The 18,120-nt window shown below is 34.7% G+C and overlaps 2 protein-coding genes and 1 pseudogene across 2 annotated transcripts; all 3 read right to left on the bottom strand.

Moving 5' to 3' along the window:
- Positions 1,875 to 4,529, bottom strand: LOC109358991 (annotated as a pseudogene).
- LOC109358990 (probable L-type lectin-domain containing receptor kinase VII.2) lies at positions 4,640 to 6,872 on the bottom strand. Its single transcript, XM_019603475.1, has one exon. The coding sequence runs from the start codon at positions 6,738 to 6,740 to the stop codon at positions 4,674 to 4,676; it is 2,067 nt and encodes a 688-aa protein (XP_019459020.1). The 5' UTR covers positions 6,741 to 6,872; the 3' UTR covers positions 4,640 to 4,673.
- On the bottom strand, positions 15,744 to 16,247 carry LOC109359855 (uncharacterized mitochondrial protein AtMg00240-like). The gene has a single exon (XM_019604549.1). The coding sequence runs from the start codon at positions 16,245 to 16,247 to the stop codon at positions 15,744 to 15,746; it is 504 nt and encodes a 167-aa protein (XP_019460094.1).

Here is an 18,120-nt window from a genome sequence, read left to right as displayed (position 1 = left end):
AATTTTTGCTTAGATATGAGGCTCATCCTCATGGATCTACTCCATTGGTGATAGTTGTTGCCATTAAGGGGAGGTGAGACGAGTGCAGTTCCTGGATTGTCCGAAGGGTGCACATAGCATGGATCTTGCGTGATATCCATATGAGAACTTTAGAGGTTTGAAGTAGAAGAAGTCATCTTGAATGTAGCAGAGCTCTTTGTAAAGAGAGCTCTGATACCATAAAAGAATGTGAAAATACAATCTTCCTTGGATGAGGAGAAAGTGAATAACACTTTCTTGCTTGAGAAGGAAGAAAGAAGTAAACAAGAATGAAAAGAGAATCTTTATTGATTAAAGTGAATGATTAATTGAATTACAAAGATTACACAAATACTATTTATATAGGAAAGAGAAGCATCAACTAACTAACTAAAATGTGCTAAAATAGAAAGATTAAAAGTGGTTGCTTGAGGCACAAGCTATCGTGTGCGGTAATGTATGATGTGGGCTTTGGTTGAGTTGGCCTTGGTATGGTGGCCTTGGTGGCCCTGCTGTGCTCGTGCTCGTGGCCTCTGCTTGGCCTTGGTATGGTGGCCTTGATGGCCCTGCTGTGTTCATGCTCGTGGCCTCTACTTGGGGCCTGCATATGCTGACTTGGTTTGCTTGGCCTTACTCTACTCGTGGCCTGCTGACTTGGTTGGCTTGGTCCTGCTCTGCTCGTGGCTTGCGTGCATGCTGACTTGGTTGGCTTTGTATGTTGGTGCAGATTGGTCCAGGCATGCCTTGGCCTTGCTGTGTAGACTAGCCTTGGCCTGGCTTGGCCTGTGTGTTGGTGTAGATAGGCCCTGGCCTAACGTGGCCTTGGCTTGGACAGATTGCTTGTCTTGATTGTCTTCATTGTCTAATAAATTACTCTTGAGTTCATGTTGATTCCATTATGCATGATTAAAATTTTAATGAAAACCGTGAAAACTAATTTCTGATTTTCCATCGTGGATTTTAAATATCTTTGATTGCCAGTTGTTTTTTGGAGGGAAATGAATTAAAAAGGAAGAGTTGAGAGTCATTTTAGTATTTTACAAGTGTATTTAATGGCTCTCAAACTTTTTTCTTTCATCCATCATTCTCCAAAAATCAACTCGCAATTAGACATAAGAGAATTCAATTCAATTCCAGAGGTATGTTTTCAGTTTATTTATCAGAAGACACCAAGTACTGCAGAGAGATTCCATATTGTAATAAACATGATGAGATAACTCATAATTTTCAAGCATCATTTGAATTTTACTTGTGAATGAATAAATGGGGTAGTTAAAGCTAGAAGAATCTATCACCCAAACTCTGTGCCAAGACTTCCTTGTTTGGACGTTACTAACCATGAGCATTGAAAATTTTATAAAAGTTTGACCTTGAATATTCTTCATTCATTCAAACAAGAAGGATATTAATGAGACTCGGTGCAATAGTAAGGTTGTTTATTTTACGTTCTAGAGGTCATGAGTTCAAAAGCCTAAAATAGTCTCTTCACTTGTAAAAGTAAAATTACATAGGTCTACCCTCCCCAAATCCCACTAGGTAAGAGCCTTATATACTGAGGTGTCATTTTTATTCAAACAAGAAGGATCACCTAAAAACTACAACTACTATATTGTAGTATATTGTATGTAAAAGTGAAAAAAATAAGCAATGAAGGTTAGCGTGATGTCTGATTTAATCATTGGATTAAAAGAATGTGTAAAAAGGGAGCCTGGACCATGGTTTAGGTGCAAAATAGTATTTCACCATCTAAATTGTTAAAATTTGATGGAAAATTTAAAGTGCAAAGCAATATTCTTCTTACACATATTTTGAAGTTTGAGAACTAAATCAAAATAATGTAAAAAATTCAAGGGATATTTTTGAACAGTTGAGGGCTATTTTGCATTCAAAGTGGAATTGAGAATCCTATTTTGCACATTTAAGGACTAAATCATACATGATATTAAGTTTAGAGTGTGCTTTTAGAGTTTTCCATGTACAAGGCTCCTCTGATGCTTTCTGATTCTGGGATGGTAACTGAGCCACTTCTAGTTGTCTTAGAACTAAAAGAGAACGTCCTAATTTCATCCAAAGTAGGGTGATCTTTATATGGAAAAGTGCATTCAGTTCTAGACCACATTGCTGCTGATTTTATTTTTCCAAGCAAACTCATTTCCATACTTTCTTCATCTGACTCAATGCCTTCCATCCCCCCTTCCAGCATTTTCACAACCTGCCTCATATTTGGTCTAATACTAGAATCTGACTCTGAACAAAGTAAACCCAAATGAAGCAATCTCTCAGCTTCCTCAATGGGGTATCCCCCCTTAGCCTTCAACCTTTCATCAACAGCAATGTGAAATTGGCCAATCTCCATTAGGGACATCAACCATTCAACTAGCCCTGGCTTATGTTCTTCAACAGGTCTTCTCCCACATATTACTTCCAGCACTAATATTCCATAACCAAACACATCCGACATGGTTGATGCTCTTCCAGTTCAAAATAACTTATCTTTTTTGCACCAACCTCTCAACCCGACCAAGTTTCTATGTTTCATTCTACCTAGGCTTGTAATCTCAGCCAAAAACTCTCGCATCCCTTCTTCTCTTTCTTGAGGGATTCTCTTGACTGCAACTTCTACCCCTTGCAAAACTCCTTTATATACCTTCCCATTCCCTCCGATAGCAACCACATTTTCTTCAGAAAACCCCCTCGTTGCTACATCAATCTCATGGAAACTAATCCTATGAGGCCAGTACTCCAATTCCCACTCTTCAAGTTCTTCCTGTGTTTTGTTTCCTCTGCAGAGAATGAACAACACCACAGATCCACAGCCGAGTATTAACACACAGATGATACTGATGAGCCCTTCAACTAAAGCTGGAGATCTAGAAAACCACCCTCTATGAATGACAAATGAAGGCAAATTGTCTGTCAACAAAGCATCACCAATTGAAAAATTTGAATTACTAAAACTCCAAGCAAGAATCTTAGTACTGTCTAGTATCTTGCCTGTTGCTGCACTGAACCCAACATATGTTTTGTCCAACAGAACCTCAGAAAGATTAATATTATAACTGATAAGAGGCACTTTAGGCTTCGTTTGCCCTGCTCGAGCCATGGTAACATTAAGTCTTGAATGCATAAACTCAATCCATACCTGATAATTGTGTCCACTGTTTATCTTTAATAACTTAAACTCCTTATCATGTTTTCCACCCCAATAGCCAGCCTCACATGAAGTTGAGGAAGTAAGCGAGTTTATGTTAACGCCAACATGATTGTCGTTTGTATCATTGAACTCTTCATTTCTGATTGTATCAAACTCAACTCCAACAACATGGTTATGAGGATTGCCTTGATTGCTTAAGTTGAAAAGACCAAGATACTCAGCTGGTTTTGTACCATTTACACCCCTCGATGGTGTGAATATGAAAGCGAAGCCATGGCCAGTAATAACATAGTTTTTAATCGGCGCAATTGAAAAAATAAAGGAGGTTGCAAAGGGGAGAAGGTTGGATGAGTTGGATGGTTTGGTTTGTATTTTGTGAAGGTAAAAAGCGCGGCCAATGGAGAAAAAACTCTGATCAGTGAGAGTTAGAATGGAAGACTGAATAGTCGCATTTCCGTATAGCTTGATGTTTGTAGAGTTGAAGTTTGTGTTGTAGACAAATTCAGTAGTTGAAACTGAACTCAGAAAGGTTATGGCATGAAGAAGAATAACTAGGAGCTCAAGTGGAGGCATTGGATTGAAATCTCAGTATGAGAATGGAAGAGAAACTTTTCTAAGTTGAATTTAGTTGCTGCATATAATACTTAATATCTTGTCAAACCTCCAGGAATATGGAGGAAGAAATCTCAAAGTATTTCCTTCTTTGAAAACGAAATACCCTCCGAGATGGGTCATTTGAAAAGTCAACTTATCAAGTCAAGCAAGGTTTGCAATTTGCAATTACTTCATAGGAGAAGGACTTCTGAAGTCAATGTACGAATCAAGTCACCACAGGCAATAGCAGACTGACAGCATTAAACAGTGAAAATGAAGAGGTAAACAACAATAGAGTTTCAAGTTTAAATATATTGTCATTTTACTCTTTCCAAGCAGATAATATTGCTTTGTTGTTTTTCCTGAATACAAGTCAAAGGAGAGCTATCACTACTGAAACCCCTTGTGGTGCCATAGGACGTTGTCTTAGAACATAATGAAGAGGTAGAGAAAATGAGGAGCAAAAGGTAGGGAATATAAATAAAGAAATAAAAATTAATTATTCCCGAAATGGGCTCCATATATAGTTACTCATTAGCATATAGTAGATCATAATTATGTGGCACATGTAAATCATTAAAATTTTACAGAACCCATGTCTGTTTTAAAACATAAATCCCTTGTCTGAAATAAAAACACAAACATTCATTGTACACTGTCATCATCTAATAAAGATTGAATTTTTTATGGCACAGAAAAGGGAGAGAAGAAAAAAAGCACTCCAATTTTGTACAAATGGTAGCAGCCTGAGTAGTTTAACACACTATTTTAGCCAAACTAAAGATTTCTAGAGAGACAAGTGCCTGCACTGTGTAAATGCAAGTGTTTGTCCCTGACAGCAGCAAACCGAGGTTCTCTAAAATCAAAATATTAACAAGTTAGTTGAATCAATTTCAGTCCCAAGTTTTCACCTCCCTTCTGAGATAAAATCTGGCTCCGGTCGTGGACTGGGATAAGAGACACTAGACATTGTGGAATAAAAGCTGGTCTGGCAAATTTCATCAAAAGTAGGATAATGTCCATGTGGAGAATTAGCAGACCTTTTAGACCATGATGCTGCTGAGTTTATTTTTCCGAGCAAACTAGCATGCATGCACTCTTCATTACACTCATTGCACTTTATTTCATCCAACACTTTCACCACCTGTCTCATTGTTGGCCTATCACCAGGTTCTGAACTTGCACATAACAAACCCAAATGAAGAACTTTCTTAGCTTCCTCGCTGTTAAAACCACTTTGGCTGTTCAAACGCTCGTCAATGGCACAACTCAATTCCTCTTTCTCGATAAGGGAAAATACCCAATCAACCAATGGTGGCTTCTCTGCTACAATAGGCCTTCTTCCACATACCACTTCCAACATCAATATTCCGAAACTATACATATCAGTTGCAGTTGATGGCCTCCCAACTCGAACTAGCTCCGGTGCCATGTACCCCAAAGTCCCTATTACTCTTGTTGGGTCAGCCACATGTCCCTGGTGGTGCAGCCTGGCCAGTCCAAAATCCCCCAACCTAGCATTCATGTCATTGTCAAGAAGTACATTACTTGCTTTTATGTCTCTATGCAAGACCTCAACATCCCAACCCTCATGTAGATATAAAATTCCGCAAGCTACATTTTGTAAAACTCTAAGCCTTTCTTCCCATGTTAGCATATTGGTTTCATCACACTCAAAAATCCTTTTATCCAAACTCCCATTTCTCATGTAATCATAAACCAGTATTAACTTTCCTCCTTTTCTTTTACTCCAACCTCTGAAACCAACTAAGTTCCTGTGTTTCATTCTACCTAAGCTTGAAATCTCTGCCAGAAACTCTCGCATCCCGTGTTGAGTCTCATGGTTGATACTCTTCACTGCAACTTCTACTCCTTTCAAAACACCTTTGTAAACTTTCCCACTTGTTCCAATCCCAATCACTTTCTCCTCAGAAAATCCACTTGTAGTATCACAGATCTCTTGATAATTAATCCTATGTGGCCAATACTCCAGTTCCCAGTCTTCAATCCTTTCCTCTTTCTCTTCCCTTCTGGTTCTGAATAAACTTAGAAACACCAAACCACAGCAGCCAGTGATGAATAGTGCTCCGAAAACGACACCAATAGTGAAACCTTTCGATCTAAATATCGATGCCTTTGGATGCACAAACAAGGGCAAATGTTTAGTCTTCAAAGCATCACCAATCGAAAAATTTGAATTACTATAACTCCAAGCCAAAATTCTACACACGTCTACCATTTTACCTGTTGATCCAGAAAATCCCACATACATTTCATCCAACAAAACACCAGAAAGGTTAATAGGCTTACTAATCAAAGGCCTATGAGGCTTTTTTTCCCCTGCAGGTGCGATAGTAACATTAATTTCTGAATTCTCAAACTCTACCCAAACTTGATAGTTTTCACCACTAGCCAGTTTCAACTCCTCAAAATTTTCACCACCCCAGAACCCAGCAGGTTCAGAATACAAAGACATTATTGAATTCAAGTTAACACCAACATGATTATCATTCACTTCATTGAACTCCTCATTCCTAAAATCATCAAACTCAATAGCTAATACATGGTTTGAAGCATTACCCGTGGTGGAACGGTTAAAAAGGCCCAAGTAGTTCCCTGTGAGTGCTCCATTGATAGCCATAGTAGGTGAGATCATGAAGGCAAAACCATGAGCTATAGGGAAATTCTTATAAGGAGCAATGGAGAAGATAAAAGAAGTTGCAAAGGGTAAAAGGGCTGAAGATTTTGCATGTTTCATTGGTATTATGTGAGGGTAAAAGGCACGGCCTATGGAGAAGAAGGTTTGGTTAGTAATAGTAAGAATAGAGCTTTGGATTGTGGCATCACCAATGAGTTTTACATTGTTGGAGTTGAAGTTTCTGTTGTATACAAATTCAGTTTTATCTGACACTGAAGTTAGAACAAGAAGTGTTTTTGTGCTAAGGATTAAGAGGAAAAATAGAATATGAGGCATTATAGTTGGCAACAAAATGATGATGTTTTTGCAACAGAACTTAATGAGAAAACTTATTGTTCATTTGTGGTTAGATTTGTTTGCCAGAACAACTGAATCTCAGGTTGATAGGTTAAGGCCAATATAAAGCTAAAGTTGACTTGACAGGAACAGTCATAAAATAAAATTCAATTTCTATCATTTACATTTTACACTTCTTTTACTTTATTCACTTTGGATATAGTTTTTTATTTATTTTAAGGAAGATCTAGTGAATAATAGCCATTTAAGGAGAATTTTTTTAATATAGTCTTTCCATTCAAAATACTGAATATAGGATCTGGCCTTCTGGCTGAAGGTTGGACATTTTGCTCCACTAGCCAAGCATGACCACTTTTCTCATATTTTAAATAAGTTCACTATTCTTTGGACCAGAAAGTCGGTATGGACATATGAGAAGAAAATATTTTTTTTCTTATTTTAAAATATTTTATATACAAAATAATTCAAAATTATAACATTTTAAGATTTTTTTGGCATGTGTCACAATCACTAGTACTGGATTTTCCAATATCCGAGAAAATCCCCATACATTTCAAATATGAGAAAAAAAATGCAAATACATTCATTCATATTCTTTAAATATGTCCATTGTTAATTACACACACCATATTAAAATATAAAAGTAGTTGTTTAAAAGCATTTTCCCATAAAGTTAAAGTGGCTACCGTGATCTAAGATGGTAAAGTAGTCAATTATTTTATGAAAACAAATAAAGAGGAAGGAACATGTGGTTCTGAATATTTTCTTCCAACACGAAAGACCCATGAAGTGAGATCATAGTCAGACGCAAACTAAGTGGGTTAGTTAGAGGGACTTAATTACATTTTTCTGTTTGGATATAATTCTGATTTAAATAATTTAATTTTCATTGTATTATTTAATTATATATTACTTAATTTATATCTATACTTATATCTTTACTTCTATATCTATACTATATGTAAAGGAAAAACATGAAATAATTACTATGGTGTAATTTCACTTTTCTACTTTACCCTTAGACTTTTTAATTTTTACAAAAAAACATATAATTATATGTAATTATGTAATTAAGCACCATCAACCTATTAACCATCTCTCTAGCATTATAATAAAAAAATCTTATAATATAAAGTATCTCCAATAAAAAATATAATATAAAATATACTCAATACAAAAAAAAATTATAATTCTTTAAAATAAAATATATAAATTTTGAATTGATATAATAAAAGTATAAACTTGGGCTAGCAGGTACGAAGTACGAAGTGTCTCTCACCATTATTTAATATCAATATTATTTCAGTCTCAACAAATCTTAATGCTTTAGATTCAATTGATATTCGTGATTTTGATTTTTTATATTCGAATACTATAAAAAATCATTTTTCTTGGATTATTTTTAGATTTGATTAAATCTATAAAAAAAACTTTTCTATTTCCGGGTTGTATTTTTAATTGAATTAATATTATAAATTCAAATTTTCAATTTTAAATAATATTTTTGCGTCCGGATAAACTTTTCAGTACGACTATTTAGTTTTAGTAGCAATTTAAATTTCGTGCAGAAATATTGTTATTAATAATGTTGAAATATTATTATGTTGCTTTAATGATTAGTTTTTTACATTATTAGGATAGCACAATTTACTAATAAATTATGAAGTGTGAAAGAACCGTTCAATATAATAATTTCAATAGTAAAATAACGTGAAAATATTATTAATATAATAATGTATAAAAATTTAAAAATTGTTCAGAGATATAGTGATGACTGGTGAGCTGTTGTAAGGGGCGAGTATAATTAATTTAATCACCACTAGAGTCCACTCAGTCCAGCAACAATCTTGAAATATATTAATTCATAAACTTACTCAAATCTTAATTAAGTCAGAGAAAAAATATATGGAGCAACTTATATATCATATATATTTAATTATTATTTTAAATATAAAATAATAAATGTGTATGCACTTTACTGTGGGTAAATATACATACCTTAAGTATTAAGATTCTTCAAAACTAGGAATATAGATTTAGGCGAGGACAACTCATTTGTCTTGCGCCATTACATGAATCCAGTGACTTCTAAAGCAATACATGTTCTAACTTTAAAATAGCCACCAAAATCTATATATCTCCAACATGCTTCTTATCATTTATGAAGTTCTGTGTCTGTTACTCTTAGCCATACCATTAGTTGAACACATTCGTGGACTAATTATTGAAAATTATATTTATGCTATTTCAAGTAACTTTTTCATAACTAACTTTTAAATACTACAAAATTTCTTCAATTTTTATTTATTGAATGTTTTTAATAATTTATTCACTAATTCAAAATATTACAAGTGTCTGAAAAATTGATTCAAAAAGTTACAAAGTGTGAAACATAAGTAATGGAGTTTCATATTTTGTTTTATAAGTTGTGCTACTATTATTAGTTTGTAATTAGTTAAAAAATATATATTTAAGTTAAAACATTAATAATTAAATATTCTATTAATTAATTACAATTGATAATATATAAAATGACACAAATTATAAATGACACTCTTTCCGTTGCCATATGGTCGTTTATGGGTGATTGTTGGTTTCTTATGTTTTTTTGAGATGATACTTTTATTCATTTGAATTGGGTCTCTTAAGTTTAAAGATCTAATAAATTCATATTATTTTATCACTTTTAACCTATAAAAACTGCAATAGTTTTTCTAGTTATCGTTAAACTATTACTTTTGGAAAAAAAATAGTTTTATATTTCCACTAATGATCATATATAGTATATATCTTTATCTATCATGTCTTAAACTGTATGTTTTGATATATAAAAAATGAGGATGAATCTATATATGACATTGTATATATTTATACATATGTACTCTGTTATTTGTCATTCATTTATACTATTGTTTTCAAAATTCCAATCATAATTAAATATTAATAATGATGATATAATAATAGTATATGAAACTCATACATTATCAGTGTATACATCTTTTCCCTCTTAAATATTGATAGCCAATACTATCACTACATTCTGGTAGTTTTTCTGCCAACATTCAGCTATGATGTTCTTTTAATTATTTTCTTACTATAATTTCTTGTTCATCTTTTTTCTTCAAGTTTATCATATTTCCTTCCAATTCTTGTTTTTATACGGGACACATTTTTACAAATAATTTCTTTCTTTATTGTAATATTTTGTCTAGTATAAATTTTTTAAGGGATATGTGTTGGAAATATATTTATATATTTTTATATTTATGCCCAAGATCTAATCTGTCATTAAATATAATTAAAGTAATTATTCATTTGTTTTATCACATTTGCTATTTAATTAAATATATTATAAGATAATGTCTTTGATTAAAAATTAGAGACTTATTATTATAATAGAGATTATAATAATGAGAAATATGTCTTTTATAATTTTTAGTCTAAATTGTTCTTGATCATAGAATCATTGAGAATAAGACATTAATTATTCTGGTAGATCAATATATGTGTGATAGTATTTATTGGATAAATATTAATAGATCTCATTTATTAAATTACACACATAGATGATAGATATATGAATATTATCATTGAACTATATAATGCCCCAAAAATTTCTCCAACAACACTACCCAAAAATGAGTAATTTTTTTTTAAATAATATAATATAAAATTATTTTTCTTATATTCGATTCCTTTTTGGGACATCACGTTAAGTAACCTAAATTGCGGAAAAGACAACAATTGTTACCTAATGATAACAAAAAACAACTCAACATATCGTGGAATAATTCTTCATTGAAATAATGGAAAATGTTTATGCGAAAAACAAGGTGGAATAAAATCTGTCTAAACTGAAAACATACAAAATAGGTTGAGCCATTCAGCACATCAAAAGTATCCTACACAGATATCCGCCTCAAAAGCAAAATAGAAATGGAATTGGCTACTAGTGACTAGCTCTGATGTTTGCGGGTTCGCTAGGGCACTCGCTTGGGTCCTCCTCCGTCTCAGAATCGGAGGAGAGGTCTATCACCTCAATGCAATCCTCTATATAGACTAACTCCACACAATCCTCCTCTTCAGCCTCCATCTCCTCTTCCGGGTCATTGGACGCATCCTGCGACCTACTTCCCACTCCCGCATCTGCTTGAAGATTGGGCATCGTCCATCGAGCAGCTCTCCTCCATGGTGGGGAATTGAGCACGTCGTCCCAACTCCGTCTCCTAGTAGATGACCTTGCAGCAGTGGGTCCGTGGGGAATCACAAACTGAATGGATGGTGCAGCAGATGCTAGTCTACGAGCAGGTAAAGTTAAAGAAACCTTCAAGTCCGCATGATATGAGGGGAAACACATCGTAGAGCCATCACAAACCATCTCCAACTCTAAGACACAAGGGTCTGTGTAGGTGTATCGGTGTCCATCACTGCTCCATGTCCCCTCCTGAAACATCGAGAATTGGTAGCTTTGAATCCTCGCGGTACGGTCCATCTGAACGAGAACACGAACTGAAGACAAACAAAAAGAAAAAGGAGTAAGACATATAATGAATATTATTCATTGATGGCGAGAAATTACACAGAATATCACATCCAGATAGACACAAATGATATGCATAATATATTCCCCATACATAAATGCAAATGATGAATGGTATTATATCTCAAACTATGAGAATCAATATCCATGAACTCAATGTATGAATGTTATGTTTATTTCATAAATCCTTACACCAATATCCTCTCAATAAACTATTCGAAAATAACCGAGAGTGTAGGTCCCATAACAAGCCGATTTGAACGCACCAAAAATATTCCTCGCAAGGATATATGATCGATATGTTCCGAAGAACTGTCCGTTTTAGGATGGTGTCATATTAAACACTTTCTGAGCATCCCTCTCATCGATCCTGATTGTAAAGAGGGGTTGTCAGAGATCGTCTAGTTTGCATTGTGAGAGCTGTCCAATCCAATAGAATACCTCATCCAGGAATACAAGGGACTCGTCTCACCTAGACTAACCCTCAAGACTTTGCTGACGAATCACCGCCATCGCCGCCCCTCTCAACATTGTGTGGTTCATTCGTCTCAGGTAAATTTCCTCTCCACTACTTCGTTATTCATAATGAGTATGCACACTAAATGAGATTAGCCGATTAAATCTTTTAATCATTCTTTTATATCGATCGGCCCATCCTACGACATCTCCCAAAGGAATGCTTCTTATGGGATCCGATCTTACGTTATCACGTAATATAGGAATAACATCCCTACCACTACGAACCATCGCTGAATTATCCTAGACGTCCACATGGCCAAGCCTCTTATGGTCACACGACATCGATGCGTTGTATCATGTAATCCTTTTTAGGCATCACCTTGATCACGACGTGATCGTCAGAATTCTTGCCTGAATAAGGCATAAGAACAAATATAACTGTATAAGTTTGTTGATTTGGGCATCCGGCTCCTCATTCGAGCCATGATCTCTCCCAATTATTAAATATACTTCTCACCCAAGTTAGGGTTATTATATAAGTAAACAACCAATCAAAAGCAATCAAAAACATTGTATGTCTCTCGCCCAAGCGAGAGACTATCGCTCAAGCGACGATTTCATCAAAACAGACTCAATTCTCTGTCTGACTCTCGCCCAAGCTAGAGCCTGTCGCTCAAGCGAAAAATCCACCAAAAACTAGTGAAAATCACTCTATGGGTCTCGCCTGGACGAGATATTGTCGACCGGGCGACCTGAATTGCCTAGAACAAGCGAAACATCTGCCTGGCCCTTGCCCAGGCGAGAACCACTTGCTCAAGTGAGGCTGGCTCACCCAGGCAAGAACCACTCGCTCAAGCGAGGCTGGCTCGCCCAGGCGAGGGGAGTCTTGTTGCCAGGACTACTTCCTCTCCCTTTTGGGCCACCAGATTGAAAATATCCGTTGTTTCCGTTCCCTATACGTTTTAGTTTCTCGAGTGGTGTTCCTTCATGGATAACTATCATAATACTTGATATTTTAATTTATCCTAGGGTATACAACTTAAGAAATCATTTGTATTTAATCCAGGCACGCAATCATTTGGTTAAGTACGAGTTTCTAAAAAAAACAAATATAACTCCCAACTTTTGAGGTAGTTGGGAGATCCAGATGTCATATTCGGACACCACTATGTCACGATGTATTCTCCCTCATCTTGGGTTGTAGAACGATTGATCTTCTTTAAGTGAATGGGTAGGTTGTCTGACTTCGAACGCCTCGAAATTAAACACAAAGAACCAATCAGTGATTTGCGAGTTAAATCTTTTACCTACTAACTCTAAGATAAAGACATCATTTTAATCTATTTTAAGAACATCCAACACTTTCATCCATCCGGTCCAAGATTCATATTCTTGAACCATCCTTTATTCATGAAAGTCTCATTCACGATTCCCATCGTGTTCATGGTCATTTCAACACCTTCTTTACAAGTGTTGATCTCATGCTCAAAACAACATTTTAAATCAAGATATCTTTGATTTCATAATCATCCTCTTTTCATTAAAATTTTAAAATGCATATTTGTAAACGTTAAAACAGCCCCATGAACAACACGATTTCATGGTTTCAAAATAACAATTTTCTAAGTTCACGAAAACCCATTTTTTGAGTTCTTGATTATAACAAGAGTTAGAAAGATTATTAGAAAATTTCAACTGTTGAAAGTGTTCATAATATGCATATAAATATCATACTAAAATCTCGTAAACACCTAACGGTTAGATCCTAAGAGATGAAGAACTAGAAAGTGAAGACTTACCTTGGAGTTTCTTAGAGAATCAAAATGAAGAAGAAAGAAAATGGCAAGGGTTTTCTCTAGTTAGAGGAGGGGCTCTTTTTAAAGAAAATAAATCTGATTTGGGGAGGGGAAACCAAAGGTTTTTCAAAGGGTAAATGATTTAATGGGTAGATGAGGAGTTTAATGGATTTTGTGTAAGAGATGAGTATTTTTGCTTGCTAGACAAACAAGTTTCACTTGTGAAAGTGATGTGACATCTTCGGCGAAACATTCGCGATTGAACCATGTCCGAGTATTGCCAGTTAATACTCGGCTGGATATTAAAAATCTTCCGATTTCGGTTTACAGTTAGAACTTCGAACACAAAATTCGGAGTGAAAAATATTTAGAAATGTGTCATGGACAAACATGATATCTATATGGACTCGAAATAATATTTCAAAGCCAATGGCGCACTCAGAGTTCGATTTTGAGCTACGAAACTCAAAAATGTATTATTAGGCCGAATTTGGGCATGACAATAGCTCAAAAACTTTCCATCACAGAAAATTACAAAATTTACCACAAAATAGGAATTCACAAAACACGAATAACACTCAACTACGGTTTAGCCTAAATCATTACCGATTAATTTCTAAAATTGTTTTTTGTTAAAATAATTAATTAATGAAACATACGTCGAAAATCACGGTGTTGCAAACTGACTCAAATGAGAATTCCTAATGGTTAATATTAACATGTTATTTATCATACTTTAATTTCGAACACATAATATGCTAGGATGTTATTTGAATGACTATTGAGTATGATCAAATACTTGTAGAATTAGTGATTAATCAAGAAGAGACCCATGAACTCTTGGTAATGAGTTTGAGCTCTATAATAAAATTAGACCTTGACCAAGGTATTATGATGAATAAATAAATGAGTTTTTTTGAGTCATTCTGACAACTTACTAAAGTTTGACAATTTTTGTATCATACTTTAAAGTTAGTGAGAGCTGTAAAGATGGAAGAAAATATTTTAATTAATCTTCTAGCGGTTCTTGAAAGTAAAATATATGTTACTTCATGCTATATGGTCGTTAAGGAGTGTTGCTAGAAGCTAACATTGATTAGTAAATTACTTTAGTTAATTTATTACCAGCTTAGTACTGAACCTATGGGGTCTCACACTAACGAATGTTCTAATCTTTGCTAAATAACAATATTATTTGATAATTAAATTGGAGAATTTAATTTGATCAAATAAATAATTATATGGAATATTATTTTAATTCTATGCTAGCACTAAGAATTAAATAATAATAAAAAATTCTAAAATTATTTATTTGTAGCTGAAAAATAAAAGATGAGTTATTATGTTGTTTTATGAAACAATATATGATAATTGGCTTGCAATATTTCAAACCAATAGATGTCACTTGAAGAATTGTAATATTTATAAAGATATTACAGAAGATGAAAAGGTGGCTTTTGATGTACAAAAATGAAGGGAAATCATTTTTTCTTACCAGACATTCACTTTGATACATTACATATATATGTATTGCACATACATAAATATTAAATATTAAGTAGACCTATGTTATTTTGGTAGAAGCAGTAATACAAGAAAGAAAAAAAGGCTTTCTTTCACCGTATGTGTACAATACCAAAGGGAAAGTTGTGTTGTATGATGTGCAATTATTTTTCTTCTTTATTGCTATATTTACTATTAGAACTAAGAATTGAAGCGATAGTATAAAGAAGGAAGATTGATATTTTATTGATCAATTGAGGCAATATAAATAGCCTTACTTGAGCCAGAAAAAAAACATAACCAACCACCAATTTCAATGCTTATAATGTGCCATTAAAATTGATTTTATTCTCCATATAACCTAAAGCAAACCAGTCAAACTAAAACAACTAAAATATACCTAACAATATCTCCCTTAAACTAATGCATATGAGTTTTAGTCAACCATTCGAAGTATGCCATGAAGTTTTTCAAACTGCTCCAACTTGATTTGTTTTTTCATGATATCTGCAATTTGATCCTGAGACTTGCAGTAGCTCAACAACTCCATCATTCACCAAGTCTCTTAAGAAAAGGAACCTTACATCAATATGTTTGCTTTTACCATGAAACACTGAATTTTTTTATATCTGTATAGCAGAGCTGTTATCGCACATAATTGTAGTTCTTGTCTTTTCTTCAACTCTAAGTTTCTTCAACACCCTTCTGAGCCAGACGCACTGACAAGCACACAATGATGCTGCTATATACTCTAATTCCATAGTGGAAAGAGAAACATTGATTGTTTCTTTGAGGACCAAGAAAAGCAGCAGACCCCATCATAAACACAAATCTAGAAGTACTTTTTCGATCGTCTAAGTCGCCGGCATAGTTGCTATTTGTAAAGACTGTGAGTCTCAAGTTGTTTTCTCCTTTCTTATAAAGATTCGCAAGATCAATTGTACCTCTCAAGTACCTCAAAATTATTTTTGTAGCAAGCCAATGTGACATGGTGGGACTGGACATGAACCTGCTTATCAGACTAACACTATACACCAAGTCAGACCTAGTGACAGTTAAATACATAAGACTTCCAACTACCTGCTTAAATAGAGTTTCGTCAATTCTAGCTCCACTTACATCCTTGGACACCCTTGTACTTGGGACTCCTAAATTCTTTACTGCATTACAACCTCTCATATCAAACATTGCTAATACTTCTCGTGCATACCTTCTTTGACAGATGAAAATTCCATCTGATCCCTACTTAACTTCTATTCCGAGAAAATGTCTCATCATTCCCAAGTCAGTCATATCAAATACCAGTAAAGATCAAATCATCAACATACAGACTTACTATTAATACCTTACCTCCTAGTGACTTTGTGAGCAGTGTGTGTTCACTGAGACACTTCTCAAAACCTTCACACACAAAGTAAGCTTCAATTCTACTGTACCACGCTCGAAGCGTCTGTTTAAGGCCATATAATGCCTTTCCTAGCCTATAGACTTTCTCTTATTCTCCTTTCTTTATGAATCCCTCAGGTTGCTGCACGAACACTTCCTCCTTGAGCTCACCATGAAGAAAAGCACTGTTCACATTAAGTTGACAAACTTCCCAACTGAATTGTGCAGTAATTGTGAGTATCACACGGATGGTGTCAAGTCTTGCCATAGGAGCAAATACTTTAGTGTAATCTAGTCCATGGTTTTGTGCATACCCTTTGTCACAAACCTTGCTCTGAGCTTCTCTACATCCCCATCTTTGTTAAGCTTAGTTTTGAATACCCATTTAAGTCCAATAGATTTGACTCCTTTAGGCAGTATAGTAAGTTCCCAAATTTGATTCCTCTCTATGGCTTCAATTTATGTTGACATTGCTTCTCTCCACTTTATGCTCTTCATTACTTCTTCAAACGAAACTAGATCTTCCTCAGATATCATCATCATTACATTCAGATCTTCTTCTTCATGTAATCCTTCTCCTGTTTCATAATCTACCATCTAGCCTGGTGATCTTATTCTTCGTTCACCCCTCCCTTCAGCCAATTCTCCATATGTATTAGGCTCATTTGAAGGTGCACATGCCTCTGTCGAACTGCTATTCAAATTGTTGGAACATATTTCACCATTTTCCTCTTCATTTGGGTCATCTTCTCCATCATTTTCATCATTTTCTTCTCATTCTAATAAGTCTTGTTTGACTTCTTCTGTTTTGCCCCAATCCCAACATTTTTCTTCTTCAAAGGTAACATCTTTACTGACAAAGATCTTCCTTAAAACTGGATCATATACCCTCCAAGCCTTGGACTCATCATTGACTCCTAGAAAGACACATTTTCTACTCTTATCATCCAGCTTACTCCTCCTTTGGTCTAGTATATGAACATGTGCTACACATCTAAAAATTCGAAAATAATCTACCACTGGTTTCTCACCACTTCATACCTCTGCTGGTGTTTTATTTTCAGCTACTGCTGTTGGTCATCGATTTTGAATGTGTACACACCATCTCACAGCCTCTGTAATGCCCCGAAAAATACTTCTAAAAAACATTGCGGAAAAATGGGTAAAATTTTTTTTGTTTTGAAATGGTGATGTATAAAATTGTTTCCTTTTAAAACCTTCCTTTTCCGGGACATCACTTTAAGTAACTCAAATACGGAAAATCAACTTATCGTTATCGAATGATAACTTAACCTGATTCACAATTTCCTGAATAACACAATGCATATAAACGGTTAAGTCATCTTTAGTTCATACAAACTAAGTCAACAAAGGCGGAAACTACATCGCCACTAACATATACAAAATCCAAAAAGAATGGGCGAAAATATTAATCATCGCCAAAAGACACTAAACAAAGACATGAACAAACTGAAGCCGTTAGTGTTTCAAAAGTCACAAAATGGTAAGCAACTCCTAGTGGCTAACTCCAAAGCTAGGGTACTGCCTCTTCCTCAATTCCTCATGCCCCCTCCTAGAACATCACGGACGGGTAGCTCCAAATCCGAGCAAAGCTGTCTACCTGACGAGCACACGTCCGAAAAGCAAGCAATAGAAAAGAAGAGAAATAGAGAGA

This window comes from Lupinus angustifolius, chromosome LG11, assembly GCF_001865875.1.
Source record: "Lupinus angustifolius cultivar Tanjil chromosome LG11, LupAngTanjil_v1.0, whole genome shotgun sequence".
Classification (NCBI taxonomy): Eukaryota; Viridiplantae; Streptophyta; class Magnoliopsida; order Fabales; family Fabaceae; genus Lupinus; species Lupinus angustifolius.
Note: the sequence above shows the minus strand (reverse complement) of the source record. Positions and strands in the feature narration are given on the sequence as shown.

Excerpts from the sequence above, each read along its gene's own strand:
- LOC109358990 (XM_019603475.1), bottom strand. The coding sequence starts at position 6,740 with ATGCCTCATATTCTATTTTTCCTCTTAATCCTTAGCACAAAAACACTT.
- LOC109359855 (XM_019604549.1), bottom strand. The coding sequence starts at position 16,247 with ATGTTTGATATGAGAGGTTGTAATGCAGTAAAGAATTTAGGAGTCCCA.